This window comes from Bos taurus, chromosome 4, assembly GCF_002263795.3.
Source record: "Bos taurus isolate L1 Dominette 01449 registration number 42190680 breed Hereford chromosome 4, ARS-UCD2.0, whole genome shotgun sequence".
In the NCBI taxonomy this organism is placed as follows: domain Eukaryota; kingdom Metazoa; phylum Chordata; class Mammalia; order Artiodactyla; family Bovidae; genus Bos; species Bos taurus.
Genome location: NC_037331.1, coordinates 97,870,363 through 97,889,554, shown reverse-complemented (window position 1 = coordinate 97,889,554; position 19,192 = coordinate 97,870,363). Strand labels below are relative to the sequence as shown.

The following is a 19,192-nucleotide window of genomic DNA, read 5'->3' as shown; positions in this document are numbered from 1 at the left end:
CCTCCTCATGTTCTTCTCTTTTGTTCACCAAGGAGATATTTTTTAAAGCTGGAAAGGATAATAAAAACACTTTAAATAAAGGCCTGTAGGAAGAATGCAGAGAGTAGCAGAGTCGGCCTCCCTTCTCAATCAGTTCATTTTTCATACCCAGGTAAGCTACCTCTCAGGGCGTTGAAAAAACAGGAGTAATTTTTAGAGTGTCTTGTTTTTGAGAATTCATCACCATAAGAAAAGCATTGGAGGTAAATGATACTGCCACTTCAGTTCACTTCAGTTCAGTTCAGTCGCCCAGTCGTGTCTGACTCTTTGCAACCCCATGAATTGTAGCATGCCAGGCCTCCCTGTCCATCTAATTTACAATATGGGGAAACAGTGGAAAGTGTCAGACTTTATTTTTGGGGGCTTCAAAAATATTTCCTATGAAGTGATGGGACCAGATGCCATATCTTCATTTCCTAAATGTTGAGCTTTAAGCCAACTTTTTCACTCTCCTCTTTCACTTTCATCAAGAGGCTTTTCAGTTCCTCTTCACTTTCTGCCATAAGGGTGGTGTCATCTGCATATCTGAAGTTAATGATATTTCTCCCAGCAATCTTGATTTCAGCTTGTGCTTCTTCCAGCCCAGCGTTTCTCATGATGTACTCTGCATATAGGTTAAATAAGCAGGGTAACAATATAAAGCCTTGACAAACTCCTTTTCCTATTTGGAACCCATCTGTTGTTCCATGTCCAGTTCTAACTGTTGCTTCCTGACCTGCATATAGGTTTCTCAAGAGACAGGTCAGGTGGTCTGGTATTCCCATCTCTTTCAGAATTTTCCACAGTTTATTGTGATTCACACAGTCAAAGGCTTTGGCATAGTCAATAAAGCAGAAATAGATGTTTTTCTGGAACTCTCTTGCTTTAGAAGATGGAAATAAAAATAGACAAACCAGCACACCTCAGTTTGCTGCTGCTGCTGCTGCAGCTGCTGCTAAGTCCCTTCAGTCCTGTCCGACTCTGTGCGACCCCATAGATGGCAGCCCACCAGGCTCCCCCGTCCCTGGGATTCTCCAGGCAAGAACACTGGAGTGGGTTGCCATTTCCTTCTCCAGTGCACGAAAGTGAAAAGTGAAAGTGAAGTTGCTCAGTCCTGTCCAACTCTTCGCAACCCATGGACTGCAGCCTACCAGGCTCCTCTGTCCATGAGATTTCCCAGGCAAGAGTACTAGAGTGGGTTGCCATTGCCTTCCCCACACCTGAGTTTAATCCTTAGCAAATTCAGGTTTATTAAAGAAATGATTCAAAAAACTAAGATCATGGCAATTGGTCCCATCACTCCATGGCAAATAGATGGAGAAACAATGGAAACAGTGACTGACTTTATTTTCTTGGGCTCCAAAATCACTGCAGACGGTGACTGTAGCCATGAAATTAAAAGACGCTTGCTCCTTGGAAGAAAAGCTATGATCAACCTAGACAGCATATTAAAAAGCAGAGACATTACTTTGCTAACAAAGGTCTGTCTAGTCAAAGCTATGGTTTTTCCAGTAGTCATGTACAGATGTGAGAATTGGACTATAAAGAAAGCTGAGTGCTGAAAAATTGATGTCTTTGAACTGTGGTGTTGGAGAAGACTCTTGAGAGTCCCTTGGACTGCAAGAAGGTCAAACCAGTCCATCCTAAAGGAAATCAGTCCTGAATTTTCATTGGAAGGACTGATGCTGAAGCTGAAACGCCAATACTTTGGCCACCTGATTCAAAGAACTGACTCATTGGAGAAGACCCTGAGGCTGGGAAAGGCTGAAGGTAGGAGGAGAAGGGGACAACAGAGGATGAGACGGTTGGATGGCATCGCCAGCTCGATGGACATGAGTTTTAGCGAGCTCCGGGAGTTGGTGATGGACAGGGAAGCTGGGTGTGCTGCAGTCCATGGGGTCACAAAGAGTTGGACACAACTGAGCGATTAAACTGAACTGAACTGAAAGAAATGGTTTGTGTGTTCAGAAAGCAATGTAGTGAGTAATAAGTGTTGGAAGAGATTTGCAAAGAAAAATGATTCATAATTAACTTAATTTCCCTTTCACTTTGGCAGGGGTCAACAACCTATGGCCCATAGGCAAAATCTGGTCTGCAGACATTTTAGTTAAAAAGTTTAATGGAACCCAGCCCACACCCTTTCATTTACATACTGTCTATAGCAGTTCTCACAACACAATAGTAGGGATGAGTAGCTGCTAAGAAGTCTATATGGCCACAAAACCAAAAGTATTTACTATCTGGCCCCTTACAGAGATCTTGATGACCTCTGAGTTAGAAAATACGACTAATATGATGCGAGGCACACATCAAAGTTTCTCTTCTGAATACATTAGAGAGATGTGAGTAAGAGTCACAAAGCAGGTAGACTTTCCCTAGACATGAGACTCCAGAGACTTGTCACAGGATGTTACTCTTGGCCAAGCCCTAGGTGTCAATGTTGACAGAGACCATGACAAAGGCATAGTGGCATGCTTGCTGGCTTAATAGAAATCTATGCGCCCAGTGGTTCAGTCATGTCTGACTCTTTACGGCTCCATGGACTGTAGCCCACCAGGCTCCTTTGTCTATAGAATTTTTCAGCCAAGAATACTGGCTGCTGCTGCTGCTAAGTCGCTTCGTGTCCAACTCTGTGCGACCCCATAGACGGCAGCCCACCAGGCTCCGCCATCCCTGGGATTCTCCAGGCAAGAACACTGGAGTGGGTTGCCATTTCCTTCTCCAATGCATGAAAGTGAAAAGTGAAAGCTAAGTCGCTCAGTCGTGTCCGACTTTAGCGACCCCATGGACTGCAGCCTACCAGGCTCCTCCATCCATGGGATTTTCCAGGCAAGAGTACTGGAGTGGGGTGCCACTGCCTTCTCCGAAGAATACTGGAGTGGGTTGCTATTCTCTACTCCAGGAGATCTTCCCAACCCAAGGATCGAACATGCATCTTTTACATCTTCTGCATTGGTAGGTGGATTCTTTACCATTAGCACCACCTGGGAAGGCCCAATCTATAGAAGTAAATATGGAAGATGAATAAAGACCCCAAATGATCTAATCAAGTTGGAATGTGGGACTGAAACCAAAATAACAAAAAGATAAAGATAAAAGTTGCATATATATATATATATATATATCATCAATGGCACATATATAATAAAAACTTTGGCAGTTTGTGGGGGAAAATATTTATGTGTATATATATATATGCTGCTGCTACTGTTAAGTTGCTTCAGTCGTGTCTGACTCTGTGTGACCCCATAGACAGCAGCCCACCAGGCTCCTCCATCCATGGGATTTTCCAGGCAGGAGTACTGGAGTATGGTGCCATTGCCTTCTCTGATATATATATATATATATATATATATATATATATATACACACACACACATATATATACACACACACATATATATACATATATATATGTATATGTATACGTATATGTATATGTATATGTATATATGGGTTTAACTGACCCAGAACCAGTAGTGTGTTGTGATTTCTAAGAAGATAACCATGGAAAGATGGAAAGACGTTGGCAAGATGGCAGGTTAGGAAGCTCCAGGCCCTTATTCTCCCAGGGAAACATTAAATGAATAACTAGGGACTAGCTAAAATAACTGCATAGGAGTTCTGGAAATCAGTCAGCAATCCATAGTGACTAAGTGAATACCCAGTCATGAAAAAACCACAGGCACAAGGGTAGGAAATCTAATGAAGTTTTTACTCATCTTTGTCTCTCCCCCTTCCAGGGGGTTAAAGTACAGTTTGGGGGAAGAGAGGTCTGGCTCCCAGCTCTCTCATGAGAATCAGAGAGAGTAATATTCTAACCCATCTAGGGGCAGCCTTCTGGGTGTCTGCATCACCTAACTCGGAGCCCAGATGGCTAGAAGTGGGATCTCAGGGTAGAGGAAGCCATGGCAAGCAGTGGGCAGGGCTCCTGGAAAACCCCACAGGAGGCACAGACCCAAAGATGCCTGGAACAAGGGATTCCTACTTGAGGAACACAAGAGAACAGCTAAGACTCCAAGAAGACATTTAGGAAAATCAATACACTCATTTAAAAGCATCTGTGTATACTGGGGAACTGGGGGAAAAAAAGCACCCCCCGAGATCCAGGGAAAGGGCATGCCCAGGAAGGGAATGAAAAGACCTTGGTCCCTCAGGCTGGGCTGATCCTGGGCTCAGGACACATGTCTCTGGTTAGTGAAGGGCTTCCCCTGCATTGAGCCAGTCTACACCTTGAGAGAGGTAGCTGCTTTTCCAAATGCCCAGTTTTCAACACAAGATCACAATGCAGATAAAGAAATAGGAAAACTTCGCCCATTTCAATTTTATTCATTCCATTCATTCATTCTAATCTATTTCAGTGAAATAAATCTCCTCCAAACATTCCATTAGAAAACAACCACAATCTTCTATGTGTGTAAAAATTTACAAGCATAATACCTGGCAGGTATCTAACACTTAACTTCTTACTTACACCACACCCCATCTTGCTGGTCCTGTATTATCACATTATGTCTCACATTATAATGCATATATTATAGTAATACAGGATATTACTATATCATTGTGAGACAGATATTATTAATTCTAAGGCTCAGACATTAATTGATTTGCCCAACACTGTGCAGCCAGCCCACTGTAGAAATGGAACAGGAACCCAGGTCTTCTGATCCCTAATGCAATATTCTTTCCACAGCCCTGCCCCACAGGTAGCATCCCTCCTTTGCTCTGGCTAGACTAGGTTTGGAATATAGTTTTCAACTCTAAGGATTCCATTTATAAGGAAGGAGACAGGCAGAGGAGGAGAAATGAGATGGGAAAGGTCTGGGAACATGTCCTGTGGGAAGCCAGAACCATGATGGACCTTGGGGGCATGTTTGGCCCAGGGCTCCTGTTTCCTCAGGCTTTGAAGTGGCAGCTCACGGCTTTTAAAGCGTTCCCAGAGCACTTCCCACATCCTGTGAGATGACACAGTATGTCTACCTGAGAACCTGGGACTATTTCCTGGAATGTGAGACTTGGGACTTATAAAAAAATATATATATTAATAAACAGAAATCTCAATTAAGTGAAGTTGGAGCTGTTGTGTCCTGTGACCATAGTAGAGCCCACCAGGAAGAAGAAAGTCTCCTCTTCTTTCTTGGGATGGACTCAGGCAATGAAAAGCCATGGACTGTTTGTTTACTAAGGCTCTCCCAACTTCCGTTCCCTCCCTGTAAAAGCTTTCTCCTTCCTTTGCCTTGTGAGGTCTTGCATGTGGATGGTTGTGGCTGTAGACCCCAAATTTTGAAGTTCTCAGCTTCAGCCCCAATAAACCCATCTTTGCTGGAGAAATACCTGGCAGTCTATTTGTTTCAGGCCGTGTGCTAGGCTCAGTTGGGTCTGACTCTTGTGATCCCATGGATTAGCCTGCCAGGTTCCTCTGTCCATGGAATTTTCCAGGCAAGAATACTGGAATGGGTTGCCATTCCCTCCTCTAGAGGGTCTTGCTGACCCAGGGATTAGATGCGCGTCTCTTGCACCTCCTGCATTGGCAGGCGGGTTCTTCACCACTAACTAGTCCAACAGATTCTAATTCTTATGGTTGATGTCCACCCTTATGAGTAAAATCCTTGAAGATACTTGGTCAGCTGTCCTGAAGACACCACCTGAAGAGAAATGGTTAGAAGGTGCCTGATTCAGGACCTTCCTTCTGGAGAATGCCACCTACTGTGTCCTCTTGTTGCTGGTGACCTAACAAGCCTGTACCCTCCTTCTGGTTCCCATGGTCACCTGAGCAAGCAGGCGATCCTCAAGTCTTCTGGGCTCAAGCAGGTCACCCCACCCCACCTCAGGTTGCTCATGGTGGCTCCTTGCCTCCAGGTCCTAGAGAATTCCCCCCAATTTATTCATTCATCCCTCTATCAATCGCTCACGGAGCCCCATACGGACTACTCTCTCCCTTATCCATTTTGGCCTCCAGCCCTTCAGTCTTTACTCAATGTCCTTTATGAACAGTGCCAGAGACAAAAATGCAATGCTCATCCTGTCTGAGCTAGGCGATACACATTCACAAGTCTGTTGGGCAGCTGGGTGTAAAAAGGAGGTGCAGGGGAGTGGGGGCTGAGTCTGATCCTTCAAGCCCTGAACCATCAGGATTCTGCTAGACCCCCGGAGCAGGAGATTGGTCAGTAATATGGCACCTTCTCTGCTTTTCTTCACCTTCACTGAATGGAGCCCAAGCTCCTATTAATAAAATAGCACCTCTCGCTCCACAGCACCCAGGCAGGTAGTGTGGTCAGATAAGCCAAGCAGCAGCACCCACCCTGAATAGCTAAGTAACCCTGGGCACGTTCTGGATCTTTTCGAACTTTGTTTCTCATCTGCTACAATCTCATCCTGCCTCAACAGATGGATTCTCAGGTAAAACACTTATTTAATTTTTAAAAATCAGAAAACAGAAAGACGGTGGAAAATAGATATAATTATAATATGAATATCTATAAGAGAACCATATGTAAATGACTCATACCTTTTAGGGCATGATCCTCAGTATCACCTATTATTGAGCCTGGTTGCGAATAAATTCTGTCTTCTAGAGGCTGAAAAGGCAAATCTTTTGGCCATGGACAAGAATGAAGTAATTCAGGATATTGCATGGAATCACTGGAATCCATGACACTGAAATATGAAAAATGGATATCTTTGAGCTGTAAAACCATGAATGGTCATATGACCATTGGGTTATCATTGTCAAATTATTCAGTAGTTTGCAAAAGTATCTCTGTTGAGCTTAAGTTTTCAACAATACTTAGTAGTCAAGACCTATTAGCAGCTGATATATTAAGTAGCATATATATATTAGCATAAAGTTCTCATCCATTATACAAAACATCACTGAATATTTGCAAAGAGCATGGTGAGAGGTGCTGGCGTCTATAAAACAAGATGAGTCAGGCGTGGATCCTGATTCCTAGGACTTTAGAGTGTGTGTTTATATGTGTGTGTATGTTCAGTCACTTAGTCATGTCCAACTCTTTGCAGCCCCATGGACTGTAGCCTGCCAGGCCCCTCTGTCCATGGAATTTTCCAGGTTAGAATACTGAAGTAAGGTGCCACTTCCTTCTCCAGGGGAGCTTCCCAACCCAGGGATCAAATCCACATCTCTTGCATCTCCTGCATTGGCAGGTATAGTCTTTACCACCAATACACTTGGGAAGCCCTTAGAATCAAGTGAAACTTATACAGGCAGTCTCTGCTATTTCAAGGTCAGAAAAGATGAAAGCATGCTAGGCAGCCTGATCTGGACCATACATTGGGCATAACTGTTGCTAGATGTTAGTTCCCCTTTTAAGGACGAAGCTGGGGTGTGATCTGGATGCCTGGACTCTCTGCCTCTGGGCCAGTGCACTTCCTATCAGCAAGCTGCTCTCCTTTGCGTTCTACCTGTTCCTGCTTCCTCCAGGGTGGAGGGGCGTGGGAGGCAGCAAATCCACCGAGGGGGGAGCTCATTCCTCAGAGAGAGCACTGTAAACAGCTGAGCTTTGTTTACGGCAAGGTTAATCATTATTTCTTGCACCTATTAATTAGCTTTTATGAACTATTTACTTCTTTTCTTTATTTATGTTTTGAGGCTCTGAATGTTTTCCATATCAACTTATGTGAATACATACACATTTCTGGGGGAACGCAATTTGACTCAAAAGACAGATGGTTTGCTCTCTTATTTTTAGAAAAGAATACCTCTTCATTTAAAACACACACCAAGAAAGGGATCACAGCAAGTTCTGCCTTTCAAACAATTACTGTTCCTTTGTATCAAAGGATGTAGTAAATGAAAATGCTTTGAAAGTCAGAAGTCCAAAAGTCGTGGGGTTGAAAGACACAGGCGTTACCATGTGGTGTGAGCAGACTTGAGTGAAGGTCTGACCCACCGATTGACAGAGAAGCCTTGAGTGAAGGTCTGACCCACAGTTGACAGAGAAGCCCATTGCAGTCTAGTAAGCAATTTTTAATTCTTTTTTTTTAAATTCTGCTATGGACTGAATGTTTGTGTCCCTTCCCCACTCTGCCCAAGTTTATATGTTGAAATCCTAACCCCCAATATGATGGAGTAAAGAGATAAGACCTTTGGGAGGTGACCAGGTCCAGAAGTCCAGCCTTCCTGAATGGGATTAACGCTCTTATAAGAAATAGCTCAGCTGGTAAAGAATCCGCCTGCAATGCGGGAGGCCTGGCTTCGATCCCTGGATTGGGAAGATCCCCTGGAGAAGGGAAAGACTACCCACTCCAGTATTCTGGCCTGGAGAATTCCAGGGACTATGTAGTTCATGGGGTCCCCATAAAGAGTTGGACGTGACTGAGTGACTTTCAAGAAAGGACAAAAGGCAGCTCGCTTCTGCTGTGTGGGGACACAGCAAGAAGCCAGCCATCTGCACACTAGGAAGAGGATATTCATAAGAACCCAACCACGCCGACCTCCTGATCTCAAACTTCTCAGCTTCAGAACTTTAAGAAATAACTGTCTTTTGGTTAAGCCACTCAGCCTATGGTGATTTGTTATAACAGCCTAAACTGAGACATTCTTTCTCTCAGTGTTCCCATCAAGCTACCCAACTGTACTAAAAACTGAGAGCATGAATAAATGCTCAGAGATCTACAGTCTCAACATTGTCACTATAATGAGTTAACTAATTATAATCTAGAGTATCTAGTATCCAGTGAGATGTGCCGACTTGGGGGAACCATTTAGTGGGGACTCTAGTTTTTGGTTATCAAATTTCTCAAAGGAAACCCAAAATATTATGACAATAAAACTTATAAATAAAGGAAGCCATTACTCATTTTTTAGGTTGGCATTCTCATGATGAAACATCCCCCTCATAAAACATCCCTTTGCCATGGCAGACTTCTAAAATGGCATTTTAAAGTTACATTAATACCTCAAAAATTATAAAATGCTCACTTGGAAAATATGGTGAAGAATAAAGAAAATAAAAATTGGCCATAATCCCATCACTAGGAGATAATAACTGATAATATTTTGGCATATGCCTTTTTAGTGTTGTTTTTTCATGTTACATATACATGAATATTTTTTAAAGCTACACTATATCCTGGATATACATTTGCATCTGACTTTTAACACACCATTGCTATTATAAGCACTGATTTGTATTTCAGTTCAGTTCAGTTGCTCAGTCTTTGCGACCCCAAGGACTGCAGCACTCCAGTCTTCCCTGTCCATCACTAACTCCCGGAGCTTGCTCAAACTCATGTCCATCAAGTTGGTGATGCCATCCAACCATCTCATCCTCTGTTGGCCTCTTCTCCTCCTGCCTTCAATCTTTCCGAGCATTAGGGTCTTTTCAAATGAGTCAGTTCTTTGCATCAAGTGGCCAAATTATTGGAGTTTCAACTTCAGCATTAGTCCTTCCAATGAATATTCAGGACTGATTTCCTTTAGGATGGACTGGTTGGATCTCCTTGCAGTCCAAGGGCTCTCAAGAGTCTTCTCCAACACCACAGTCAAAGACGTCAATTCTTCAGCAATCAGCTTTCTCTATAGTCCAACACTCACATTCATATATGACTACCGGAAAAACCATAGCTTTGACTAGACAGACCTTTGGTGGCAAAGTAATGTCTCTGCTTTTTAATATGCTGTCTAGTTTGGTCATAACTTTTCTTCCAAGGAGCAAGCATCTTTTGATTTGTATTTAACTGTTTGTAATTTACTTCCCTGGTGGCTCAGATGGTAAAGCGACTACCTGCAATGTGGGAGACCTGGGTTTGATTCCTGGGTTGGGAAGATCCCCTGGAGAAGGAAATGGCAACCTACTTCAGTACCCTTGCCTGGAAAATCCCATGGACAGAGGAGCCTGGTAGGCTACAGTACATGGGGTCACAAAGAGTTGGACATGACTGAGTACCTTCACTTTCACTTTATAATTTACCCAAAATTTATTTTAATATATGGAAGCAATGAGCAACTTAATTGTATTATAGGACCAATTTTTCCAATTTACTGAATTTTTCATCAAATTCTTATTAGTTTTTCTTTTAACATTTTAGGATATTAAAAATAAACACATATATGCTGTGTGGATGATTTAGAATTTACAGAAAAAAAGATGACATTAAAAATAACTGATAATTCTAGAGGAATACCCACTGCTAATGTTTTAGTGTGCTTGCTTCCGGTCACTTCTTGTCTATTTTGTTGTCATTCATTCAGAGAGACCAAACCCACAAACTCCTGCTGAAGAGCTCTTTACTTAGTTCTCTGTCACTGCTCTGGCCACAGATGATTAGAAAAAAAGATGGTTATCTGACATCAGATCAGATCAGATCAATCGCTCAGTCGTGTCTGACTCTTTGCGACCCCATGAACCGCAGCACGCCAGGCCTCCCTGTCCATCACCAACTCCCGGAGTTCACTGAGACTCACATCCATCGAGTCAGTGATGCCATCCAGCCATCTCATCCTCTGTCGTCCCCTTCTCCTCCTGCCCCCAATCCCTCCCAGCATCAGAGTCTTTTCCAATGACTCAACTCTTCGCATGAGGTGGCCGAAGTACTGGAGTTTCAGCTTCAGCATCATTCCTTCCAAAGAAATCCCAGGGCCGATCTCCTTCAGAATGGACTGGCTGGATCTCCTTGCAGTCCAAGGGACTCTCAAGAGTCTTCTCCAACACCACAGTTCAAAAGTATCAATTCTTCGGCACTCAGCCTTCTTCACAGTCCAACTTTCACATCCATACATGACCACAGGAAAAACCATAGCCTTGACTAGACGAACCCTTGTTGGCAAAGTAATGTCTCTGCTTTTCAATATGCTATCTAGGTTGGTCATAACTTTCCTTCCAAGGAGTAAGCGTCTTTTAATTTCATGGCTGTAGTCACCATCTGTAGTGATTTTGGAGCCCAGAAAAATAAAGTCTGACACTGTTTCCACTGTTTCCCCATCTATTTCCCATGAAGTGATGGGACCAGATGCCATGATCTTTGTTTTCTGAATGTTGAGCTTTAAGCCAACTTTTTCACTCTCCTCTTTCACTTTCATCAAGAGGCTTTTGAGTTCCTCTTCACTTTCTGCCATAAGGGTGGTGTCATCTGCATATCTGAGGTTATTGATATTTCTCCCGGCAATCTTGATTCAAGCTTGTGTTTCTTCCAGTCCAGCGTTTCTCATGATGTACTCTTCATAGAAGTTAAATAAACAGGGTGACAATATACAGCCTTGACGAACTCCTTTTCCTATTTGGAACCAGTCTGTTGTTCCATATCCAGTTCTAACTGTTGCTTCCTGACCTGCATACAAATTTCTCAATCTGACATAGGGGCCACCAATTATAGAACAGCTTGTTACCTATGTTACCTGTGAGGATTCCAGCTAGAGATTTTTACCCAAGATGATTGACTCAACCAGCCACATCTTTGCTTGAGAAGCATGGATTTAAGACCTATAGAGAGACAGTCAACGGTAGTAGCAGGGACAGCTGAAACAGAAATGGAATGTAATAGAATGCACACAAAAGTCAAGTGCTAAAACCACTGGGAGGCCCATATGGAGTTCTCAACCTACACATATCAGATTTTGAATCACAGTTTGACATATTAGGGACCCAGGGAAAAAAAAGACTTTTATAATAATTGAGAGAGAGCATCAGCTAGCAAACATTTTCAATCGTACTAATCAGAGATGTGGATTACAAATTATAGACACCAACTCTGGCTAATTTAAATTTCAAAAAGGGAGTCACTGAAAAGCTATTGGGTAGTTTGCAGATTTAATGGAAAACTAGAGAACCAGGCTTTTACACCTGGCAAGAGCTAGATGCCAAGAACACAGCCAAGCTGCCGTACAGGAAGAGACTGGTAGACATCACAGCTTTTGCTTCACACCGGACTCTTGATTATTCACCACTGGTGACCTGAATGACCTCAAACTGCCCCTGCATCTGTGTGCCATTCCCTCAAGTTTCAAAGTCCCAAAGAGAAGCTTCTTAGGTTCCAGTGAACCTTGATTATAAGGCTGTGCCCTCCCTAGAGGGCTCAGATCTATTCCATTCATATTCCACAGTGGGGCCTGCTTCCCAGCGTCAGGAATCCTCTGAAGTCTAGGGACAAGCACCATGATTGTAACTAGCCAGCAGAAAATAATGTATTCTATCTGACAAAACTCAACTCACCTCTTTTCAGAAGGTCCAAAGGGGGCTTTAAAATAATCTCCATAAAGCTCAAAACTTTTCTTGAGTTCTAACGCTGTAAAATAACGTAGACTATTGATGATGGGTGCTGGTACTAGACCCCTGAAATTGGAAAAAAGATCCACAGAATTCTGTAATGATACCAAGCATATACACACATGTTATACCTAAATAGTGACTCTTACATCACAAGTAAATGCATTTGACAGCAAAATCTATTTGGAATAATGTAATGTACACACTTACAAACACATCAGAGCTTGTCTTAGATACTGGTATTACATTTTAATTTGTAGATTAAGCAAATTTGTATTTTTCTGAATATTCCTTATCCATTAAGACATTAATATAGGCAGATTATCTTCCTGTTGATTAGTGCATATTCTATTGTAAATCCTCACCTATTTGTTATGTGAAGTCCAGCAATATATCAACTGCTATAAGAACTGAAACAGATATTTTTCAGTTTTGTCTGTAATCTAATACTTTGAAATAATATCAGAATAAAATATTTATAAAAATTCTGTTTTACTTTCTACTGAACTCTAGTACAAAATATCCTTTTTTCATCTATACCAGCCTGTTTTTCCAGACAGAGTGACTTGAAAGAATCATTAACTACTTTTAGTAAATAAATCCTGCCGCTATTCACTCTAGAGTTGCTAAATAGAGTTGCTATGTGCAAAGTAGACCGATTGCATATAAAGGCATGCAAATTTCAGAGCACCCTTCTGCCCTTGTATGACCCATCAGAGGCTCAGATTTAAAATGTCCACAGTGTGCCAGTAGGCATGGCCGCTCAGCTGGTCAGAGGTCGGACAAGCCCCTACTTTAGCTGCTCTGGGGTATACTGCCCATCTCCTGACTACCACCCATAACCCCTCCTCCAGTAGGATTTGTATATTTCATACAGCCTGCCTTTAGAATCAGACTATCCAAAGATAGCTTACCAATATGGAGAAAAGAAATCACTCTTTTTTTTTTTTTCTACATAGAAGACAAAGATAAAACTTAATTTATATTGGGTTAAAGATTTTCAACAGATAGCTTAAAATTACAGACAATAAAAAGAAGTGAAATTGAAAAACATTTTAAAATGGCTTTAGCGTTCTGCTTTCTTGAATCACTGCACTTTAAAAAGCTCTTTAAAACACTATAATTAAGGTCTTGTCAGTGCTCTTAGTAACTTTCTGAAAACAGGGGCATCACTTTACTACTCGAACTTTCCAAAAGGTCACACAGAAAAGAGAATTCAGAATACTGAAGCCTATAACTTTCATGAGAAAATAAAACACAAACATTTCATAAACATCCTGGTTATTCGTTGTGAGTATCTCTTAAAGTTAAAATGTGCCTCATCACGTGATAATTAATAGTACAGTAATTATTATAGCCACCAATATCTATGAAGCCTCTACTATGAATCAGGGGCTAAGTGAACCACTGCATATTAAGGATGGAGGATTCATGGATTAATAAAGATACAACAGTCCCCATCCTCATGGAATTTACAGTTTAATGTGGAAAGGAGACATTAAACAAATGATCCCACAAATCATTAACTACTATTGTTCTGAGATTCAGGAAGGACAAGGACAGGATATTCAATAGGATAAAATTAACCTTCCATCATCAAAGCCTTGGTGAAGGCAGATACTCATATTCAAACACGACCAGAAATATCATCCTTTGCAGTCCTCAAAGACTGCAAAAAATCATCTGTTTCTAGCAACAGTGAGTATACTGTGCCTTTAAAAACATGTATAAATGAAAGGGAAATACAACTTCTAGAACTAGGCTTACTACCACCAGGTCCATTTTAGTACAAAGGTCCCTGGTTATGCTGACGATTTAGGATTCACTTGGTATACCTGGATACTAAAAAATCAATCTAAAGATGCCCAACTATAAACACACATGACAAATATCTACCTTTGAAATAGGAATGTGTGCTGAGGAGGCGTGTTTCCCATTAGGGTCTGCCGGGCTGTCTCATACTGTCTCGCCAAAGACTCTCTTTCCTAGGCAAGAAATATGATCTATAATTATACTGAATTAAAAATGTCAGATATTAAAATAGCTATAATCATCCTCTTCTTGAGAGAGACTGCCAAATGTGTGGAAAGAAAAAAAAAAGGCCTATAAAACAATATTTGTCCAGTGGAAAGAAAAAAAACTTTATAAAACAAAAATATTTTTATGAAGACTGAAATTTAAATGTGGCAATTTTTATTAACATGTCATATTATTTCCTACATCTAATGAGATTATCTCTTGATGATACAGACTATTACTGTCTTTTTAGTTTTATCATATTTTTGCACACACAGTAACTGACTGAATATATCTGATGATAAGTATGAATCTGAAATATGACAGACTGTGAGGTTTTCCTCCAGTATTTCACCAACACCCCATCACCATCACTAAATACCAAAAAGCACAAACATTTCTATTTTGGGGTATGAATGATTTACGATATAGACATCTGACTGAGGAAGTTGTAATTACTTTCCCCAATCCAATAAAAAGTTTCAAATATACATAGGGATTTATGCTGGGAAAGTAAAATGAATTAAAATAGCTTCTCCTAAGGGTTGCAATGAGGGGTACATGAGATAATTTACACGAAAGCCCCTTCCAAATTATAAGTGATGCATAAAGTCTGTTTTCAATCCTAAAGGAAATGACCCCTGAATATTCATTGGAAGGACTGATGCTTTAGCTCCAGTACTTGGGCCAACTGATGCGAAGAGCCAACTGATTGGAAAAGACACTGATGCTGGGAAAGGATGAAGGCAGAAGAAGGGGAGGACACAGGATGAGATGGTTGGATGGCATCGCTGACTCGATGGACATGAGTTTGAGCAAGCTCTGGGAGATGGTGAAGGGCAGGGAAGCCTGGTGTGCTGCAGTCCTTGGGGTCGCAAAGAGTCAGACACAACTGAGCTGAGCGACTGAACAACAAAGGCTATTTATGATCTCCGCCATAACATCTCATTAAACTTCTGTTGTGATGATCTTAAGAAGGTTGTTGTTCATTTTGCAGCATTGTAACAGCTGTGCAAGAGGTTGATAACCTATGAACTATCCTAAAAGCTGATAAACACTTAAAATTTCAAAATAGCATTGAATTTTCATAATCTTTATAAGAAAATGAGGCACTAAAAATAATCTCAGGCAAATTCACCTCATGTGTATGACAGCAGCAATTTAGCACTACTTCTCTCATTTCTGAGGAGTGAATCTGTTGGTTCCTGGTGGGATTTGATTTGCTTTTCTATGAAATTACTCTGTTAGATTTTATCTCCACCAGGGTTGGCAGGTGAAGTTACCAGAACCTCGGGCTGCAAGAGGCTTGAGCGCTGTTGCCATCATGGATGAGAAACCGCTAACCCTCTAACACAGAACACAGCAGATTTCCACACTAGGCTCTAGAAGCCTGGGATTATGGGGGCTGAACAGTTTCTCAAGGAGGTGGCAACAGATAAGGCATGACCCTGGGCATGTCAAAGTTCAGGAGAACTTTTGACAACATGTGGTCTGCTTTACCTGCTCCCCTCCCCCCGCCAATGCGGCCCCTTCTACTCTCATATTGCCTTTTGATCACAGCTTCTACTCTCCAGTTCCTCCACAATGTTCATGAATCTTATGTTGAGATGCTGAATTATAGCTGAGAACCCAGCGTGTGTGTATTTCATCTCTGTTTCTCTGCTCTCACTCCTGAGTACCTGAGTGCCCTTGACCAGAGAAAAGCTGCCTTTAATCGGACCTGAGAACTTTCTAGCAGGTAGCATTCAGGTTGGTCATATGTAAATAAAGCACGATACACACTAACAGGCAGCGGCTGTGAGGCAGTGATGTGTGTTTCCCATCAGTGTGTATGAGGGTTAGTGGCAGGACAACCTAACTGCGACATGAGCTGGTTCTTGTTAAGACACAGACTTATCATTACAGAGTGGCCAAGGGGCTTCCCTGGTGGTCCTGTGGTTAAGACTCTGGGCTTCCAGTGCAGGGGCTGTGGGTTTGATCCCTGGTTCGGGAACTAAGATCCTACATGCTATGGGTAGCACTGCCCCCAAAATGGATAAATACATAAAGGTGGAAATATTTTTTTTAATATATTAGAGGGAAAAAAAGAATAAAGGTGGCCAAGAATGTGTGTTCTGGAGTTCACAGTCTGGATACACCATGCCCTGGGAAGTTAAACAAAGAACTTATATTTGAAAGTCTAAGCTCAAAGGAACATAAAGATGTACCATCCAAGGAGGGTGGGAGAACAGATACAGAGAGAAAGTGATGGGGAAAAAAAAAGAGCTGGGCTTCCCAGGACTACAAGGAGAGGGGCTGATGGGCCCCTCATGTCGAGGGAGCTCCTAGGGTGTGGTGAGATCTTAGGAGTTGGCACTGGGCGAAGGTACTTGCAGGAGGAGATCTGGAGAATACCAGAACCACTGGCTGGGAATGGAACTCAGGGTTTCAGACAAGGTGCATCGCCATGGTAACCACGATAACCATGGTAACCAGGGGCCCTTCCCTTCCCTAAATTTCCAGGACGATGTAAACCTCAGGATTCTTGAACTTAATCCAAAGACTGGGAGTGATCCCCACTCCTAATGACTGATGTTTGATTTCCCACAGATTCTAGTATGTGGGAACAATTCTAGATTCAATTTATTTTGCATAAACAAATGGGACATTTCCTGCACTCCAGGATCACTTCTGCAGAGGTGGCAATGATTTAGGTCTCTGTATTCCCAACATTCACAGAAAACCCATCACAAACAGGAAAAGAACACGACCTAATGTGAATGCAGGCCAACTCCAGTCCATCCTGACTTCTCTAAGTTCTCAAAGGAATTAGAGTAAGTTATAGGACAAGTCTACATACTGCAAGCTTATAAAACATGGGCTCTTTGAGTGGACTTCCTTTGAAGGCTCAGCACAAAATATTCAAAATTGTATCTCAACATCAAAGCAAGTTTTCCCTTGAAATATACATATTTCACAGTATTAATTCTGTGTAGCGTTTTTCTGTGCCTCTTAACTAGAAGAACTGAGTGTCAGAGTTTTGACTAGGAGCCTGGGGGAAAGCTACTCCCAAAATCTACACTGAATATTCTACTTTTAAAACCCGTGCCTATTCTTAGAGGTGTAGAAAGTGTGGGGGGGCGCCGGTGGGGGGGCTTGTCTTCAGCTGACACTGTCAGAGAACAGTCCTGGTGAAACTTAGTGTTAAAATATCCAGTGTCCTTTTTGTCTGAACTGCGTAATGTTCAGCTGCGGCTTCCCCCTCCCCTTCTATCCCTTCTTACCACTGGCGTTTTTTTGCCTGAAAGTCTGGCCCATAATTTCACAAAGTAGTTTCTGTCTGCGAAATCCAGGGACTCAAACTCATTTGAAACTCTTAACTTCCTAGAAATCTTTTCAGGTTTCAGCTGAGGTTTCTTAGTATCTCCTAGGGAAAAAAAATAAGGTTTCAAATCAAAGGCATAAAATAGGATACAACAACTTTCTGAAGCGGGGGAAATGTTTTATATCTGGATTTGCTCAAATACAACAAAGTGTATACTTGAAGTCTGTGCATGTCAACTTGAAAGTAAGATAACTAAAAATATATCTTAAGAGTACAATAATAATTATTATTGTAAATATAAAGGTAGTCCACATCACCTAGTAGAAACATTCTGGGAGTACACTTTGTGTTCAATCAGTAAAGACTTATGAATGGAATTAAAGGCTTCCAGATACTTAACTGAAAAGTCCCCTTAATAATTACTTTCCTTTTGACAAAATTGTCCTAAAAGGCTAAAATAATAATGAACATGCAGTGCTAATAATAATAGTCATAATAAACACACAATGCTAAGAAAAAACTTCTAAAAAGAATGGAATGGATGATGAGGTCACTATTTAGCAGAATTTATACATAAATGTCTAAAGTTTCCTTTAAAACATTAGAATGTCCATAGACCTAGAATATGGAGAGGGCAATGGCAACCCACTCCAGTACTCTTGCCTGGAATATCCCATGGATGGAGGAGCCTGGTAGGCTGCAGTCCATGGGGTCGCTAAGAGTCGGACACGACTGAGCAACTTCACTTTCACTTTTCACTTTCATGCACTGGAGAAGGAAATGGCAACCCACTCCAGTGTTCTTGCCTGGAGAATCCCAGGGACAGGGGAGCCTGATGGGCTGCTGTCTATGGGGTCGCACAGAGTCGGACATGACTGAAGCGACTTAGCAGCAGACCTAGAATATAAAGAATCTAAATTTCTATCACTGCTCATGTATCATGGGGCCAAGTGTAAATACTTTTGGATGTATTAGGAATATCACCATTTTCAGTATTGCTATAAAAATGCCAAAATAAATCATCTCCACAGTACCAATACGGCTGACTGAACAGATGTGGGAAGTGAGCCCCAACTCAAGACAAAATCGAATAGTGGATAATATATAACAGAAGTGTGTTTTTAACACAGAGCAAAACTGAAACCAAGAAAGAAACATTTTCAGGTGCTGAAAGTGAAGATTCTAAGTCAGAGCAGAAGACATTGACACCAAGAGGTCAGAATGTTTTGGGCCTGAGGTTTCTGGACTGAGAGGCAAGGCCAGTTCTCATGTGCTTCATGGACAAGACCTGGGCTCTTTATTAGGTGGGAAGTTGGAAAAGGCGTGTCTGGAAATCTCAGGACTTAGTCTGGCACAGGCTCACCTACACCAATGATGGAAACACCCATGGGAAATCAGACCTTTAATTCTGGGCTGTGTGCTGGTACAGAATCTGAACTCGAACTCCTACCAAATTGCGTAGCGATCCCCACAGCAGCCAACAAAAACAAGCAAGGTAAAAGCTGTTGCAGACAAATGAGTTTTTAACCATGGTAGGGAAGTCTAAAGCGCCACCATTCAGCACCTGTCTTGAAGGGGAGAGACTCAGAAGATGTAACAAACGCATGAATCCACACCCAAGGAATTC

At 41.8% G+C, this 19,192-nt stretch overlaps 1 protein-coding gene across 4 annotated transcripts in view; it reads right to left on the bottom strand.

Moving 5' to 3' along the window:
• Positions 1 to 19,192, bottom strand: part of LRGUK (leucine rich repeats and guanylate kinase domain containing) — a 132,222-nt gene that overhangs the window by 32,319 nt on the left and 80,711 nt on the right. For 2 of the 4 annotated variants that reach the window (XR_009494153.1, XR_009494154.1), the window contains exons 16-19: positions 17,525 to 17,667; positions 14,142 to 14,230; positions 12,192 to 12,311; positions 6,530 to 6,678 (exon numbers count right to left, since the gene is read on the bottom strand). Coding sequence is in view for 2 of the 4 variants with exons in the window: in NM_001192687.1 (NP_001179616.1) it covers positions 6,530 to 6,678; positions 12,192 to 12,311; positions 14,142 to 14,230; positions 17,525 to 17,664 (498 nt within the window). In the remaining 2 variants the exon portion in view is untranslated. The remainder of the gene's footprint in view (positions 1 to 6,529; positions 6,679 to 12,191; positions 12,312 to 14,141; positions 14,231 to 17,524; positions 17,668 to 19,192) is intronic. The other 2 variants (NM_001192687.1, XM_024990735.2) reach the window with 2 other exon arrangements.